The sequence below is a fragment of the Carlito syrichta genome, unplaced genomic scaffold (assembly GCF_000164805.1).
Source record: "Carlito syrichta isolate Samal-C Ts95f unplaced genomic scaffold, Tarsius_syrichta-2.0.1 Scaffold302292, whole genome shotgun sequence".
Classification (NCBI taxonomy): Eukaryota; Metazoa; Chordata; class Mammalia; order Primates; family Tarsiidae; genus Carlito; species Carlito syrichta.
This window is the reverse complement of record NW_007246388.1, coordinates 339,226-358,464: the sequence shown is the minus strand read 5'-3', so window position 1 is coordinate 358,464 and position 19,239 is coordinate 339,226. Positions and strand designations below refer to the sequence as shown.

Genomic DNA, 19,239 nt, shown 5'->3' with positions numbered 1-19,239 from the left:
TTCAAATATGTGATTTAATTCAAATTGTTTAAACTGATCATAATTAACAAGTAAATTAATGGTTAGCAAGGGATATCTGCAGTTTAATTAAACTTTTAAAAAGATACACACCGATTCTATTCTGACAACCTTGTGCATGTAATAAAAACCTTGATATGATTAAAAATTTGCTGCAAAAAATTAGTAAATTAGTAAGTACATTCATCTTTGTACTTGTATTTAAAGACTTGATTTGTCTTAAGGTGAAATGTATCCTCACATCCCAGTCTATTTAGAGGTCATTAGGAAGTGAATATATTTGCATTTCTTCAATTTCTTCTTCTACTTAGACAAATCTTTAAGTTCACTCAGTTATCTAGGTAATACATAGTGATTGCCCTGTGTGTGTTTGTCATAATAAAAAGTTTTGCCTGTTTTGGAATTAGTCATAGGTCTTCAGTGTCATTAATTCAATAACATTTAAAAAAAATACTTCCTAGGTTGGGCACGGTGGCTCACACCTATAATCCCAGCACTTTGGGAGGTAGAGGCAAGAAGATTGCCTGAGCCCACAGATTCGAGACCAGCCTGGGCAACATGGCGAGACCTCATCTCTACAACAAATCAAAAAATTAGCCAGCATGGTGGAGTACGCTTGTAGTTCCAGCTACTTGGAAGGCTGAAGCGGAAGGATTGCCTGAGTCAAGCAGGTCGAGGCTGCAGTGGCCATGAGCATGCCACTGTACTCTAGTCGGGATAACAGAGTGAGATTCCAACTCAAAAAAAAAAAAAGAGTACTGCCAGTGAAATTAGCATGATGTTTCTTAACTCTCAGAGCCAAGGAAGAAGTAAAACTAAATTCAGTGAAGTTTGCACATGCTAACAGACTAGTTTTTTTTTTCCTGATAACCTTTGAGAACAGAATAGACTTAGCTATTTGTTTTATTAATAAACTATTTTTTAAAATTAATTTTTACATCCTGAAATAAATACTTGAATCAGAAATAGCATACTTTCCATCAAACTCCTCTTGCCTAAATTAAAACCTGAGATACCGATCTGTATTCCAAGAGCACTTTTAAGAGATACCAAATAGGCCATAACGTTCTTGGAAAACAGTAAGGATAAGCTACCAGTTTCTCTAGGTAGACAGAGGAGCTGACAAGGCAATTCTCTAATTCTTTTCTTTTATTCTGAGAGCTGTATTCTGTGGATGAGGACTGTGTATTTTAGTGCTGAATGTTTTTCAGCACTTAAGCACTCTCATTATTCAAAGGTCTTATTATTAACGTATGTAATGAACACACAATATTGCATTTTATGTATGTTGCACTCATTTTCTATTTCTACAATATTTTCAGAGGAACGATTTTTACCATCACCTGGAATCTATTACTATCCTAATAGCTGCGGTTCAGAAAACTGTCTTACAGGCAGCTAGTTTCCTAATCAGATTTTACTCAATTCTTTCATTTCTCAATATGATAGGCTGCAATGTAGTGAGCAGGAAAAGGCAGCATGCTAAGAGTAAGAAAAACTTAATTGTTCACTGCTGCATTCCCAGTACCTAGAACAATGCCTGACCCAGAACAGGTGCATAGTATTTGCTGAGTGAATCCTAATTCTGCTTCTGGGTAAAATTAGGTAAATTAGCTAGTTCCTTCTGGACTCAGTCTAAATGACCCCTAAACTTTCACAGTGAGGTTGTATGACTTTGGGGGACTCTAAATGCCCTAAAAATAGTGAACTGTAACAATATGATGTTCAGGAAATTATCAGTTGAGATTGCAAGATCGAGGGCCCATAAGACATCAGTACTGCAAATCTTATGTGGTGCGCAGTGTGGTCACACAAGGCAAAGTTAAAATATCTTTTTTTATGTCGAGGATAAATTACAAAGTCTTGCTGAGCACGTGACCTCAAGAGGCGATTCACATAAATGTCATTTTCTTCATGGTGTCTTCAGTGCCTAGTACAGTTAGTAGCGCACAGTAGGTACTCGGGAAACAGTGGCCAAATAAATCGCCTTTATTAACATTCCGCTTGACTTTCAGACGCAGCTGGGCCTACCCCTCCTTAGAAAGCGAGGGTGCTGGAACCAGAAATCCCTTAAAAGGTAAGGACCAGAAACAAGGCTGGGCTAAGCGTCCCAGACAGGCTTAAAGCACTGAAGGAAGGACATGAGGACCCAGAATAAGCGCTAGAGTAAAAACAAAACAACAAGCGAACCTAAGAGGAAAGACGTTTCTACACTCTGGCAGGAAGCCACCGCAATGACCGCAGGTCAACCCTTGTCACTGGGCGGGCACCATGAAACTTACCATTAAAGCCCTCGGCCACACAGACCCCACTCGTAAAAAAAGGCGGTGACGAATACCGAGATGCCCAAGTTCATCTGAGCTCCTTGCAAAGGGCAACCAGAAGCACCTAACTCGCCACCCGGCCTCCATTCCATTCAAACCACGCAGCCCTGGGGAACATCCTCCGCCCCGAGCGATCGACTCGGCGGAGCAGAGACAGCCCCGGACGCAGGCCCGCCCCGTCGAGCCCCGCAGCCCCCCTGCGGGTCTCCGCAACCCTGGGACCCCTCGGGCCGCGCAGGACACCCCTCCTTCCCCCCGCCCCCCACGCCAGGTCGGTCCCAGCCTCCGCAGCCCGGGCCACACCCGCTTCCCTCCGGTGGCCGGGCCGCCCCCGCCGTGGTTCGCGACAGCGCTCTTCCTGGGGCGGGCGAAGGCCCAGGGCGCATGCGCACTGGCCGAAGGGCGCCTCCCTGGCCGGATCTCGCGAAGTTACGTTAGATTGGCCGCCGGTGACGGGTGGCCGCGCCGGGGGCGGGAGGGCTCCTGAGGTAGGAAGGGAGGTCCGCTCGGCCGGGCGCGCCGCCCCAGTGCTCTGTGGGATACTGGAAGTCTAGAGCGTCTCCTCCGGGTTCCCAGCCCTCCTCGGGCCCGCGCTCCTAGAGACAGTCACACACCCCCTGCCTCCCCTCTCTTCCCTCTCCGCCTCCCCCTTCCCCCCCTCGCGATAAGAAGACCCGGCGGCAGGAGAGGGGATGAAGATGGCGGACGCGAAGCAGAAGCGGAACGAGCAGCTGAAGCGCTGGATCGGCTCGGAGACCGACCTCGAGCCTCCGGTGGTGAAGCGCCAGAAGACCAAGGTGAAGTTCGACGATGGCGCCGTCTTCCTGGCCGCTTGCTCCAGCGGCGACACGGACGAGGTCCTCAAGCTGCTGCACCGCGGCGCCGACATCAATTACGCCAATGTGGACGGGCTCACCGCCTTGCACCAGGTCTGTGCGCCCCGCCGCCGGCTCCGCCGACCCCGAGGGTCGCGGTCGGCCTCCCGCCGGGGCCTGCCCTCCGTTCGCGGCCTCCCGAGGCCGGGGGCGGCGGGAGGTTCCCTTCGACTGGGTGAGGGGGCGGCTTCCCGAGAGGGAGGGAGGAAGGGAGAGGACTGGTGGAGGGAGGACGCCGAGCTGGAGGCCCCCTTCAGACCCGTGGCTGTTGGAGTTGGGAGGCGGGTGATTTCCGGGGCATGAGGGGAAAGAGACTGTGGTGGTCTTGGGGCCCCAGGGCCGCTTGCGGTTGTGTGTCTGGGATGTGGGGTCCGAGGCCGGGAGGGGTGCGGTGGGATTGCGCCCGGGCCTCGGTGTCAGTGATGTGGTTGGGGGGCGGATGCTGAAGAAAACAACAGGGGACCTTAGGGACGCCAGGGCTGATGGACGTCTGGGACTCGTCGGTGGGCATTGGATTTGTTGCACTTTTTAGGACTTGATTGCAAATGATGATGATAATAATAGTCATCGAGAGCCCTAAGCCTAGTGCCTTGAGCGAACGATTTCCTGTTTTCTCCTTTATTACTCTTGGTCACTGGGGAGGGGAAAAACAGGGTGTAATTAGCTGATCTGCACCGGCCGAAAGGGAGGGGATGGAAGTAGGTTGGAGGAAGCGAGGTTTCTAGAGGGCTTGCCCACCTCCGGACCGGAACGTGTAGCGACTGGTGTTCGGAGACGTTGCCGCAGTGTCAGTGATCCCAGAGCCCCAGCTCCTGGGGTGTGCACGGGGTTTAGAAAGAGGAATGAACCTGGGGACACTCTTTCCAGAGCCGGTTACTGAGCTCTGATTTTTCTTTGGGGGGTGGGAAAAGAAAGAAAGCTGGTCACAAACTTTTCTCAAAATGGATGCTTTGTGCATGTTAAAGTTTTATAGTAGTCTGATTGGGATCTCTCAATGTTAGCCAAATAAGGAGAAACTATTGGCAATCCAGAGATAATGTTGCTTTGCCTTTAACAGGCCAAAAGCAACACAACCACGCAGAGTTCTGCATGAAAAGCAATTTTTAAGTGATGGTAATAGGTGACAAGCCGTAGACTGTTTTCTTAGTGGACAACTTGGAGTTACTAGGAAACGACTTTACAGCAATGAGCTTCCCTTTACAATGATAGGACTTGTAAGCGGGCCGAACGTTGCCTTGGTTGTATGTGGAAGATCGTAGTTTTATTTTGAGTAATGCTGTAGTAAAAACTTGTTTGGGAGGTTGAAACTTGAGGCTTTATGTCTCATGAATATTAACGTATGTCCTTTATTTAAGAGAGGTGTGTGGTGACATTTTTCCTTTTTCTATTTCCTGTTTAAGTGAATGATAACCATTTTAAGTTTTATTTAATTGAATTCTCATATCAAACTTGGCGTATGGCCTTTGTTTACAAAGTTGACTGGATGGATTGAAGTGACTGGCAAATTGCAGGACAAATCTGGAATTCAGAACGTGGTACCCAGTAAAAATATAGCATCCTCTTTAGCACTTTCTCTGTTTCATTAATTTAGATTCTCGAAATAAAACCATGGTGTTGAGAATGAAAGAAATCTTTGGCATTAAAAATGATAGTGTAATTACGTAAGATGAAAAATCTTTTCAAATTTCTTTTAACTGTAATTTCCGTTTTTAGTATGAAATAGTTTCTAAAGATATGGTTGTTACTGTAATCTGAGGTCAGCATAATTAGATAATGGTTCGCATCAATATGTTTTATTAAAATTGTCAAATAGAAATTTTAATATTATTGTAGCGGAGGAACCCAATTTTACTGGCTTAGAGGAAGAGGAAAATTTCTGACACTTATATTAATGTAATACTTTTTTAGGTAGGAAGAGAAATTAACCTGCTTACGGTCTGCTTTTTTTTCTCTCCTCTCTATTTGCACTTTGCAAGAATTATCAGATTTACCAGTGTCTTCCTAATTAACTGAATTTAGTGACTAGCTTGGGATTATGTAGCTATTGTCTTTATTGGTTATTTTAAGTTGGAATGCACTTAAGCAGACCTTTCTAAGGTTATGCCATTTGTATAATATCTTTTTGTAATGTAACTATGAACATTCCTTAAATCAGTGACACCAAAGTCTTTAAAATATTAAGCATTAAAATTTTTAGTATGCACCTTTCTCCGCTCTCATTTCTCATTAACTCTTGTATGTACTTTCTTTGCATTGTGACTGTAAGAACAAGGAGTTCACTTTGCGCAAATTCAGAACAGATAGTGAAAGGTGGTAAATAAAAAGAAAAACAAGAAATTTTTAAACTTTTAAGAAATTTCTTGAGTGCTGTTTGTTTTAAATACTTAAAATATAAAAACTAAGGTGGCCAGCTGATTTGTTTAAAAGTCCTTGAGTAGTTTTAAAATTTAAACTCTCAAAAGATAGAATACCTTAAATTACCAGATTAATTAGCCTTTTGGGTGTTCATTTACTTTTTTAGTTTTGGACAAGTGTACTAAATTTCATCATTAGAAAAGTTTTAGAAACTTTGCAAACCACAATACTTTTAAAATATAATATTTTGCTTCCACTTTTAATGTAAACAACTTATATTTGAAAGTTTATTAATTGACTTTCTCATTTAGAAGCTATAAAATATATTGTCTCCAGGTATTCTTTTTGTATAGAGATATGTCTTCCATATAGAAGAAAAAACAAACAATGTTTCTTTTCACATTTTTCCTGTCTTGGTCTATAGAATAGCCTTTCTTACCTCCCCTAAACACCCTTCCCCAGCTAGAAAACAGTACAAAGTTAAACATATGACATGTTTCTGACTTTTCTAGAACAGATGTCTACAGGGTAGAATTTTATGTTTGTCAATGGGCAATAATCAGCTTCTGATTTCATAGCTATCTGGTAGCATTTTATAGTATGTGGTTGTAGCTATACTTTTGCATTTTTTGTAAAGATTTTAGGAGATTAATAGCATTATTTATAGTTTGCCTTATTGCTGATTTTTACTGATACTGCTGTGCATAAAATGCCTGACCGAGATAATTTACCATCAGTTTTGAGTTTAGCCTTTTGATTTCAACCTTAAAATCATATCACCTTCCTCTGTGGCAGTGACTTCCAAGTCAATTATCAAACTGAGCTCCAATCCTATTTTCAGTTTTTCTGAGTGTGATTGATTTAAAAGTGAAATATTAAATGTATTGTGATTTTATGTTTTAAAATATGTGAATAGCAGTATAGTAAATACGTGTTCGCCCCTTTTGTCATAGAATGGCAACTGCTGTATTTATGTTAGCCTTTGTGATTCCTTCAGTTTCCTATTGTTCAAATATAGATTTTCATAGTTGTAGTTCAGTCTTATAATCTAATTTTATTAATCAATATTTTAGACTTATTTTTTTCACATCTGAAGACTTTGTCAGAATCTTTTTTTCAATCTGAGTATTATTAATTCGGTTGTTAGACAGTTTTACGTCATTGTCAGGAATTTCTTTAAATACAACCTAAAACCATAGTTTTCCTTACTGAGCCTGCTCTTCTCATTGATGCCCTGTGTCTGTTAATGATGTCATTAATCTTTAGATCAAGGTAAACATTTTAGTTGTTTACTAATTCTTCTTGTCTACATATAAACAAATCTTCTAGCTAGGTGTTTTCGTCACAATCACCTTTGCATTAATTCTTTTCCTTGCCACTCTTTTTTTTTTTAATTATTGTAGAGACGAGGTCTTACCATGTTTCCCAGGCTGTTCTTCCTTGCTACTCTTATCATCAGCTTAGTTCACCTTATTTTTATCACTGGGGTATAGTAATAGCTGAATTATTTTCCCTTCCTCTGTTCTCTCCATGGTTCAAGCCAGCATGCATTTTGCTGTCAGATTAATGTTTTAACAATATCACATCTGTTGTGTCACTACTCTCCTTAAATTTAGATTTAAAACTTTTCATCATTTAGCTTATGCTTGACTTATCTCTGTTGTGTTGTATTCTTTATAGAAATTGATGAACTTGCTTCCATTTGAATGAAATCTTAACTGTTTTATTTCCATTGCTTTAGCCATGCATTTTATCTTCCCTTCCTTCTTTTCCAATCAAACTCCTAGTTATTATTCAGGATTCAACCCAATTGTCAACCAGAAGGGCTCTTTCTGTCCTTTGAACTTGTTTAGAATTCTGTGGCATTGGAGAGACACTTCTGTGGGGTACTCTCAGCACTAACAAACATTAAAAATGTTCCTACTGTATAGTATTTGTAAGTTTGTCTTCCCTGATAGACTTTAAGGATTCAATATTCTACGTTTTTGTATTTTCAGAGCTTGGCACATAATAGGTGCTCACTAAAGGTTTGTTGAATTGTATCTTTTACCTCACACCATGGATATGAAGTTTTTTGTTATTTGTACATTTTGTGTATGAAGTTTATAAGTTATTTGTATGTTGTGAGTTTCATCTTTGAATCCTTCATACCCAGATACTTTGAATATTGTTCTTGCACCTATAGAACTTGTGTGTTTATGAAACAAATTCAAAACTTCGCTGTGAACCTTCAGTGCATATTTTTTAACATCTTAAGTTAAAAAAATTCTTAGTATTTTAATTATTTCTATTAAAAATCCTAAAGCAGTTTACATCTTGGTTAAGTAATAGAAAAATATTGTATCAATTAATTAATTAATAGCTTACTTCGTAAGAGTCTGAACTAGCTCCTATGGAAGATTACAAAGCAGTATTAGTTGTGAATACTATGCTGTTATGATTTTAAAATAAAGTTTTCCATTTATTTTTCAGTACAGACAGACTTGCAATTAGCTTTAGTATTAAATCCTTTTGCTCTTAAAATACAAATTTGACCTATTTCTAAGAAAGCCATTTGAAGCTTCTTTGTAAGATATGTGATGCCTTTCTTGTCAGTAAAAGGAATACTTTTGTGTAGTCTTTTTTCTTTCTTTTTCTTTCTTCTTCTTTTTTTTTTAAGTTGGAGTCTTGCTCTGCCGCCCAGGCTAAAGTACAGTGGTACACGGCCACCCCAGCGTCAACCTGCTGGGCTTTGGAGATCCTTCCACTTCAGCCTTCCAGGTAGCTGGAACTACAAGTGCACGCCACCACGCCAAGCTAATTTTTTGATTTATTGTAGAGAAGAGGTCTTGCCAAGTTGCCCAGGCTGGTCTCGAACCGTGGGCTCAGCCAATCTTCTCATCTCGGCTTCCCAAAGTGCTGGGATTATAGGCTTGAGCCACTGCGCCTGGCCTAATCTTTTTTTTCTTAAGATGTAAAGTGTAAAGAGATGGGAAACAATTAATTTTGAGTTACTTGTTAGCAAATAGTTTAATTGCTATGTATGAGAACTTTGAATATAGAGTTTATAGTTAATAATTGTATAAACTTTTTTGATGGGGAATATTAAGATCTTGGAAGAACTTTATAGTATTCGATTTGTGTTTAAAAGAATGTACAGTGTAAATTATTTTCTCTGCATAACTTTCTCTTTAGAAAAGTTGTAACACTTGAACCGATGACTCTTAAAACTTTTTATTGAAATTATCCTAAACTCATTTTTTAAAGCCTAACCAAATATACGAGAAACCTCTCAACCCCAAGCTGGCCCCTCACTTCCTACAAATACATGGACAATGCTAGCCATATATGGGGTTTGCTGGTGGGGCACCAGTGCCCACACTGCTGCTGTTAAAATGCTTTCTCTGTAGCTGCTGCCTTTGTGCTTCCTGGCAATAGTTTTGTGGTTTGACTTTGAGGTGTCATAACCAAGACCATCTTTCATTTGCTTTAGCTACAGTATGATTGCAGACTGTGACTGAGCATTTTCTAGTATAGCCAGGTAGAAACACCAGGTGGAAAAGAGGAAATATTTTTCATCATGTATTTGTTACCGCGTTTTATGAATACAGTTCACATAAGAAAAATACTTGTACTTAAAAAAAAAAACTTAGATGATTTTTAAAAGATAGCTACCTAGAAACCAATAAGGGGAGAGGTAAAACATTATTTTGTTATTACTTTAATGTGTTACTTCTTGACACTGTATAATGTTCCTATTTTCATGGCCTCTTTGTCTGCAAATAATTGCCATTTTTTTAACTTCAGCTTTCTTCTGAATAATGTTGAAAGGACGATGTATTGGCATTTTGGTATTCCCCTTTGAAAGATTGAAGACCTCCCACAGTTGCTTTGAGTTTATTCCAATTGTGGTTGGATATTTGGTAGCTAGGACTTAATCAATGTTTTATTGAGGAAAAGTGCTTTTCCAAATGGTATTGTATAATTCTCACAATGTCTTTTTTCTCTTGCCCAAGGTTACCAAGATTATAAATGGGATTTTTATATGCAGATCTGTCTGATTCCAAAGCCCAAAGTGAACACTGTGCTTGGTGCCTTCTATTAAGCCTGGAGAAGAACGTATGCTTAAATCTTTGAGTCATTATAATAGTGATTAGTAGTTGGAGGTTACCTTGTAAATCAGCAGAAAAATTAAATGAAAAACACACGCACATGTATAATTTTTTCATCTACTTTTGTTTTAGCTAGCCAATGCTTTTAAGTTGCTCTTATAATAATCAAAACGCAGTAGTACTATATCTAAATTAATCTTGTAATTCAAAATTGTCCTAAATTTTAGGAACTGCCAAAATTGTTTTTGACTGACCATTAAGTGCAGAATACCACAGCAGCAGCAAAAACACTCCTGACATAGAGTTTTTAGTCTTTGAAATACCTTAATTTTTCTTTATCCTAATAGCAGTTTATATTTTTGCTTTAGGTGTTTATATACTTATGGTAAACTTTTTATACATAAATGCATATATTTGACTTTTTGAAGAGGTAAATCATAGGCAAACTCAGACCAGGGATATTGAAAAAAAGGAAGTTCCATTAAGTCGCTTAAATATCCTTAAGGTAGGGCCTTTAATTCTTCTTTTTTTTCTTTTTCTTTTTCTTTTTTTTTTTTTTTTTTGAGTTGGAGTCTCACTCTGTCGTCCTCTCACTCTGTCGTCCAGGCTGGAGTGTTTTGGCATGCTCACGGCTACTGCAGCCTCGACTTGCTAGGCTTAGGTAATGCTTCTTCCTCAGCCTTCCAAGTAGTTGGAACTACAGGCATGCACCACCACGCTCAGAGAATTTTTAATTTATTTTAGAGACAAGGTCTTGCCAAGTTGCCCAGGCTGGTATCAAACCCCTGGGCTCTTGCCTTGGCCTCCCAAAGTGCTGGGATTACAGGCGTGAGCCACCATGCCTGGCCACTTCATTTTTCTTTAAATTTTCTTTCGTATCTATATATTATTTTAGCATTACATAATACATTTTTATTGATTTGAAAAATTGAGCACAATGTAAACTAATGTTTTGAAGAACAGAGTTCATAGAAAACAAAATGGTGACAATTTGGGTAAATACAGCAGCACTAACAAACATTAAAAATGTTCTAATAAAAAAGCTTATACCAACCACTTACTTGAATAATATTGATAATGTAAAGGTAGCCATTACTACAGTCAAATTTATCAGGACCTTGGTTTATTTTTGAAATGGGATATGTTAGTTATTACTAATAAAAATAGAATTGTGCTCAGTTTATGTAATTTACTTTAGAAATGAATTTCCTTAAACAAATTCTTGGGTGTTCATTTAGAAAAGTAATCTCTAGCATAGTAGCATTAGGAACAATGTGTATTTTCTAGCTATTTTAATCACATAGTTTTTTTTTTTTCTAAATAACATTTTCACTATGGATCCCTCTAGGTAAGTATTTTCAGGCCTAAAAAGAATTTTAGTTGTTTACCTTTATATTGTTGTGCTGGCTAACCATAAAAAGCCAAACTTGAGTTCCATGTTATTGCCCTAAGTGTGCTTGCTGTGCGACTCAAATGCTCTTTCATGGGTGGAGACATTCCACGTGTCATGTGTTATATAGGCATTTCTGAAATGACATTAAGTAGAAACCACGGAAAGACGCGAAAGCATTCCTCAGCTGTCACCTTTTTGGTAATCTATTTAAATGTGTTATGTGCGTTGAGTGAGATATTCTTCAGGGAAAACCTCACTTAATAAAAAACTTTAACTTGATTATTAACTCATATTTGAGCTGAGATTACTTTTTTTCTTAGTTTAATTTGACCTCTAACAAAAAAACCATAAAGTTGTGGAAAGTTTATGTCATTTTCTTGAATACTGCATGCTGCAAAAAAAGATTAATTTTTGTGAAATGTGAATTGACACCTTAAAGGTTAATGGAAAAGTGTATTTTCATGGATACTGTTAAAACACACACATTTACTTATCCTTACTTTGTAGTAAGCATACTAAAGTATATTTTATTAGCCTTCAAAATTATTTTCGATTGTTATAAACTTACTTTAGTATTTATGCTTTTGCTTAGAACATTTCTAGAGCCCTTTACTGGAGCTTCACATTATTGAGATTTTTTTCTTTCAGAAGAGTTTTTAAATTTTGAAAATGGTATCTTTGGTAATGTTCTAGTGAATAGGGTAGATCATGATAGTAATCATGGTTAAGAAATACTATCAGTGATGAAGTGATATTCTCTAAGAAGCTTATTCTGAATTGGAGCATGATAAAGAGGTCATCTAGAACTGTAGTTAAATCTTTTTACATTGGACTTGAATAACTTTAGAATTTTTTTTTTTTGGTTAACCTAAAGTACTCCTCTTTTGTGTTTAGGTTTTGCATGATATAAGTCAGTGCTATAGCTTGTGAACATAGCCTTTTTTGCTTATGGTCGTTTGTTTTCTATAAAAGATTTTGATACTGCTGTTTCCAGATCATGACATTGCATTTCATTAAGAGCTATTCTCAAAGATGTGTTAATTTCTACAGTTTTTCTTAAAATATTTGAACAGATAACATGCGCAGTGATTTTGTATATCCTTTCTAAGTACGTGAAACAATTCACATAAAAACTTTGCATCGTATTCAGGTTTTTTCTTTTAACATTTTTTACAATAAAATGTCTTTATATTTCTAATCTTTTCAGTGTTTTCATTTATCTTGTGATACACATGAAAATGCTAGAATTATTAGGTCTTCAGTGTCTTCTCTTGGTTTTATATGATCTTTCTCATCTTTTATCTTTAAACGTGGCTTACACTTGGAAGGTTGAAGTGGAAGGATTGTCGGAGCCCAGCAGGTTGAGGCTGTGGTGGCCGGGAGCGTGCCACTGCACTCCAGTCTGGGTGATGGAGTGAGACTCCAACTAAAAAAAAAAATGTGGCTTACTTTCAAGCTTGTTTATTGTTGTATGTGCATTTTATCCCAAATAAAAATAGTTTTAGGCTTGGTGCAGTGACTCATGCCTATAATTCCAGCATTTTAAGAGACTTGTAGTCCCAGCACTTTGAGAGGATCACTTGAGGCCAGGAGTTCAAGACCAGCCTGGGCAACATAGCGACACTCTATTTTTATTTTTTAAAAAAAGGCTAGGCACAGTGGCTCATGCCTATAATCCCAGTACTTTGGGAGGCCTAGGTTAGAGGATTGCCTGAGCCCATGGGTTCGAGACCAGCCTGGGCAACTTGGCAAGACCTCTTCTCTACAATAAATAAAAAATTAACTGGGTATGGGAACGCATATCTGTAGTTCCAGCTTCTTGGAAGGCTGAGATGGAAGGATTACCTTAACTTAGCAGGTCAAGTGTGCAGTGGCCGTGAGCATGCCACTGCACTCTAGTGTGAGCGACAGAGTGAGACTCTTGACTCAAAAAAAAAAAAAAAAAAGCTTTAAGAGTTTAGGAATAATTATTTAGATAATTAAAACATTGTAGAAAATACTATCCAAGTTTTCAGGCCTGGAATCAACCCCATTTAGAACTTTGCTTAACAGCCTTTTATACGTCTCTCTACAACTATATAATTTTCTGTAAATGGAATCTTACTTACTTTTCTAACTTGTAACCTATTTTTTAATATTATGGGCTTTAAGAAATATTTTTGTGTTGATATTCATATATTTTTTTCCTTTTATTTATTTATTTATTTTTTTGAGTTGGAGTCTCCATCGCCCAGGCTGGAGGGCAGAGGCACACTCACGGCCTCCCCAGTGTCAACTTGCTGGGCTCAGGCAATCCTTCCACCTCAGCCTTCCAAGTAGCCAGAACTATAGACACGCCTGACTAATTTTTGATTTATTGTAAAGATGAGATCTTGGTAAGTTGCCTGGGCTGGTCTTGAACCTATGGGCTCAGGTAATCCACTCGCGTCGGCCTTCCAGAGTGCTGGGATTACAGGCTGAGCCACTGAGCCTGGCCCTGTGTTTTTCCTTATAACGGCTGTGTAATAGTCCACTGCAAGTGCATCCACACATGAGAACATTCCACAATTCATTTTCCTGGTTTTTTGGTGGTGAACATTTAGTGTGTTTTCTACTTTTCATGTTATGATGGTGAACGACAGCCAGACATTGCCTTGTTCTGAACACAGCTTGTGGTCTACTGGATTGTATAGATAAATATACAGGCAGTTACAAATTTACATCAGTTGTCTGTAATGATATGCGATGATAGTAATACAGAGTGCTGTTGAAGGTTATGGAAGGTACATCTCACCTAGATTTGGGAAAAGGGAAGGCTTTTTGGATATGCTTGATGTTTGAGCTGCTGAGCGATGAGTAGAAGTTAACTAGATTATGGCAAACTATTTCAGAGAGGTAGCAGCCTGTGCAGAAACCTGGTGGGGAACAGAAGCATTGAAGGATTTTAATTAGATTAAATGAGACAATTGCCTCTTTAAAAAAATCAGTTCAACTGCACTGTGGACAATGCACTGAAAAGAGGACAAGTCTGGAGTCAGGGAGACAGTTTGGGTAGTTGAATAGTCTGAGAGAGATGACTGTGAGCTGAACTAACTTGATGGCAGTAGGGTTGGAAAATAGTAGACTTAAAATATATTAAGAAGGAATTGGTAGGAATTAGAGGCAGATTGGCCTGAGAGAGTAAGAGTCAATGACGTGTACCTGGCTTTTAGTTTGGACAACTAGGTGAATGGGAGTGCTTTTCCCAGCATGCAGTAAATATTTGTCGTGTGTTTACTATATAGGTCAGCAACAGAGTATTGATATTGCAGAATGACATTGGAAGAGACAGACAAGTAAACAAGAAATTAAAAGCAAATGTACATTAAAGGATATACAGGATGTTGTGCCAGCACGGAGAGGAGGTTGTCCTAACTATAACATATTGAAGTCTTGTTCAGGGTTTATTTTTTGTCTTGGACTTAAGTCTTAGGTCTCTCTTAGGTCCCTGGAAATGTAAAGACCAAGCTGAAAACAACTTATGAAGCTACAGAAAAACCACAGAATAAGGATTCATGGTTAGGTTTTTTATTTTTTTATTTTCCGGTTTCAGTGAGTGACCCAAAATATGTGCAAAATTTTTTCTGTGCTTTTCAGTTTTCAAGAATTAGCTAAGAACTTCTAATTAAAGCCAAATTTAGTTTTATAATATCGTGTATCTGGTGGTGGTGTGAAGGTATGTGTTTTTAAGAGGATGTGGAAGAATAAAAGCACAGAACTGTTGGAGAGGAATAAAAGAGGGGTGGTAGTAACAACCTATAAGTCTTTTATTGCCTGAAATAATGTACTATAAAAATAAGGTCATAGGTTACAATGAGAGGGGAGTGTACATTTTCTTGGAAAGTATTTTTTAAGAATTGTACAGTTAAAGCATTCATTCAACAATCTCTGACTTTTCTTAGTTTCTAAATTTACTAAGTGGTATTTTCAGGGAAAATATTAGTTATAACTAAGAAACTTATACCTTGGTAAACTTATGCCCAACATTTTAATTTTTTTTTTTTTTTGCTTAAAGTATTATTAGATTTGCTTTGAGTATTTGATTGTGAGGGGTTTGGGGCATTTTTATTTTTATTTTTTAATTTTTAATTTTAAAGATGTGGGGTACAATTCAGGGTTGAGTATACAAATGTTCATTATGCAGGTACCGTTGTTGATAAGGTGTGCCCCCCCCGGGCATATTTTTATGTTTTTTAAAGTTGTACAGTTAATGAAGAAACTAGAAGTTATACAAAAAGATTGTGTGGGTTATTTTGACATTGAGTAAGCATCATTAGATTTGTTTCAGCTTAAATGAAATGTGAAATGGTTATTGTATATTGAATTCTAAATAATGTGGAATTTTTTCCCTTTTCAATCTACCCTTGACATTTAGAACCAATTTTATGTCTGGGATTGTGTATGTTTTATGTGTGAAATGAACTGATAGTACATAAATTGTTCTCTTTTCAAAACACTTAAATGTAAAAAAGTTAATTGCAAGCAGTATGTATGGTATGAGCCCACTTTGTGGGGTTGAGTGGGGGAATTATTTGCATAGGAAAAGAAATCTTTTAAGTTACTTCAATTGTTAACAGTTATCTCTGAGAGGGAAACACATATTTTGAATTATGTCATCTTTGAATCTTTTATAACAAGCAAAATAGAGAGAGAGAGAGAGAATCTGAACTGTAAAAAAATGCCTAAATGGCTACTTCCAGTAATGTTTTAATGATTAAATATAGAAACATTTATATAATTAACAATGAATTTTAGTTTGCTAGTCTTTAGCCACTCCGTGGTGCTGGTGTTGATGGTTAAGTATTTATTGCTGTGTTATGCTTGCCTTTTCTCTGAACCTTTTATTTCATAAGAAATCACTGTTTGAAAATGTGATGAACCCCTTGGGAGAGTTTTTAAAGCGAATAAAGAACTTCTGGATATAATTAATTGTATTTTGTAGTTTTTTTCAAGTGGACTACAGAAAGTTTAGAGGAAAGATAAGTTGTAATTACCAAAAGGCAAATAGTTTTTGAAGGATAAAGGGATTTGAAAAGATAAAAATTTGGATTTCAGGATTTTAAGTAATTCCAGTAGGAGATAATATAGAGGAAAGATCTAGAAAAGCAGTTTTTATACAGAGAGTTCTTTTGCCCTGTTCAATATAAATATGAAAAAGCATTTGACAATGAATATCTGTTTTAAGAATGAACTGAGAAAACAGCCAAAAATCTCTAAGAATAGAATCAGGAATGTTGAAGTCCATAGTTACATGAATTTTATGAAAATATTTTGAAGACAGTGAAAAGAGAACTTTTAAAATGTATAAGCCAGAGCAAGAATAGGATAAAGGAAGGCAATTAATGGAATGGCATTTACTTTATGTATACATTTGTTTACATGCACATTTTTTTCTTTTAATTTTTTTTATTTTAAAGATGTGGGATACAGTTCAGGGTTAGGTATACAAATGCTCGTGCAGGTATTTTTGTTAATGAGGTGTGCGCCCCCTTTCCCTAGGCAGATTCCCACTACTGCCAATTCCGCTTCCCCGCCCCCCTCCCTGCAGTTTTGCACTACTGCCAATCATTCTTTTATATTATTATAATAGTTGTTCGAGGTTCGCTTATAAGTGAGAACATGTGATACTCAGTTCTTTGTTTCTGAGAAAGATCACTCAGTATTATAGACTCTAAGTTCATCCAGGTTGCTGTGAAGTTCATGATTTTGTTCTTTATGGGGCTGTGTGATATTCCATCATGTATATGAAAGAAAACTTGAAGTTTTGTGTTTGTTTGGTTTTTTTGAGTTGGCGTCTCACTCCATCGCCCAGGCTAGAGTGCAGTGGCACGTTCACAGCCACCCAGCCTGCTGGGCTCAGGGAATCCTTCCAGCTCAGCCTTCTAAGTAGCTGGAACTACAGGCGTGTTCTACCACGCCCAGCTACTTTTTGATTTATTGTAGAGACAATGTTTTGCCAAGTTGCCCAGGTTGGTCTTGAACCCGCAAGCTCTGGCAATCCACTCGTCTCTGCCTCCAGGGTGCTGGGATTACAGGCTGAGCCGCCAAGCCTGGCCAGTTTACATGCACATTTGTTTAAAATGGTCTTTGCTGTAGCCTGGCAATATCCTAACAGTCATTATTAAACTGGTAGTTTTGGAGGAAATTGTGTTGATCACTAGGTGCCAGTTTGAGTTTTCTGAAAACAAGTTATATTGACATATCTCTACTTCTTTTTTCTTTTTTATGGTCAAGTTTTATAAATTAAGATGGGGAAAATGTTACATATGGTATAACTTGACTTTTTTAGTAAAACACTTGGAAAGGCTTTTGTTTTATTTTTATTGTTAGCATGACAAAAATTTGGTATGAATATTATCAGGGTTAGGTGAACTAGCAACTGGATGAACCACTGTATACGTATCAGCCTGCTGCTGATCATTCAGTGTCAACCCCGAAGGAAGACTGAAATGGTAGTAGTCCTTGTGTTCTTAATCTTGACTCTGTTATATGTAATATTTTAGTAGATAAAACTGTGGAAACTGAGAGAGAACTTCAAAAAAGATAGAACAATAGATTTTAAATAATTAGATGAAAAGATAATAATGTAAAATTAATGTAAAATTCTATATTATTAAATTGATGAGTATATGTTGGTAGAGATCATCACTGAAAGTTTCCAGCAAACCCCGTGTCTGACAACAGTATAATAATTATTTTAAAACATACTAATTCGATGTAAAGCTAAATTAGTGTTTAGCCTGGATTTTTTAAAAATGTATTCCTCTACACTGTGAGATCACATTTGTTGATTGTGTCTAGCTCTGTTCTTTTGGATTTGTCTACTGTTTCAGCAGATCTTACCAGTGATCTGCCAAATGAATGACTTTGTATAACAGAGTTAGTTCTGCAGACAAAAACCTGTATTCCAAATCCTTTCTCTAGAGTTGTTAACAAATTTATACATAAACACACATGTAAGCACACATTAACTTGTAGCTTTTCAAATGCCCTAACTCCCCCAAACCATCAACTCAATTGTTTTCTTATGAGCCCCTTGAAAAATAAAGGAAGGGAGCCAATTTTTAAAGCAACATGCTTACCCCATCATGATAGGAAAATGTTAGCAGGACTTCAGGCACATATTAGTTAGAAGTTTTTGTCTTAAGTAAAAAAAAACTCATTGGAACTACCCTAAATAATATAAGATTATAGAGGTATCTGATAGAACCTGGGCTCCTGGAATGAATTAGAACCAGGAACTATGCTACTCAGGAAATTCTTTAAGTTTCTCCTCATTGTTTCTAACAAATCCATATTACTGTTTTTTGTTTTTTCTTAATGGCAAATTGGATTTTTTGTTTTCCTAGTTCAGAAGGCAAAAAATAAGGTCACCAACAATTCCAGAGTTTATATTCTGCCCTGAATATCTAGAGATACTGATCTCCTTCTCAGTTTTAATTCCCGATTCCTAGGAAAGAGACTAATTGATCTATCTCAGATTATTCATGTATCATCTTAGGTCATCAGTGGTAGCTGGTGGGCCTGAACCCCTCTGAACAACCATACCCACTCTAACTGAAATCAATTATGTATTTTGAGGAGATAAGGGCATAAAGCTGGAAATAATAGGCAAGTTCAGAAAGATGCTAATATTGATTGTGTAAATATAGAGTTTATATAAATAATTGCAAACAAATGTTAAATCTTAAATTAGAAGTTCATAGAGTTTTTGGTTTTAAGACCCCTTTATACTTAAAAAAATTGTGCATAGTACACAAATGAGTATAAGTAAAACTGGGAAAATCTGAATAAGTGGATTATATCAATGTCAGTATCCTAATTGCCATATTATACTATTGTCTTGCAAAATTTTACTATTAGAGAAAGATGGGAAAAGGGATATCTTTGTATTATTTTTTACAATTGCCTGTGAATACCTCAATAAGATAATTTTTAAAAATTTTTTCTTATTATTTTAATGTTAAAAAGTGTGAGGAACCCAACTTTTCTTTTTGTTGGCTGTCAGTCTTTACCAAATTAGAAAATGAAACACTTTTAACTATTTATTTTAAAGTTACTCATTACATTCTAATACAAATATTGTTTATGAAAAATAGATATAGAGCCGGGCTCGGTGGCTCAGCCTGTAATCCCACGCCTTTGGGAGGCTGAGGTGAGTGGAT

At 37.5% G+C, this 19,239-nt stretch overlaps 1 protein-coding gene across 4 annotated transcripts in view; it reads left to right on the top strand.

The window, feature by feature from the left end:
- The first annotated feature begins 2,428 nt into the window (after positions 1 to 2,428).
- PPP1R12A (protein phosphatase 1 regulatory subunit 12A) overlaps positions 2,429 to 19,239 on the top strand; it is a 156,156-nt gene continuing 139,345 nt past the window's right edge. For all 4 annotated transcript variants that reach the window (XM_008056230.2, XM_021711434.1, XM_008056229.2 and 1 more), the window contains exon 1: positions 2,429 to 3,271. In XM_008056230.2, the coding sequence (XP_008054421.1) occupies positions 3,035 to 3,271 (237 nt within the window). In that variant the 5' untranslated portion in view covers positions 2,429 to 3,034. The remainder of the gene's footprint in view (positions 3,272 to 19,239) is intronic.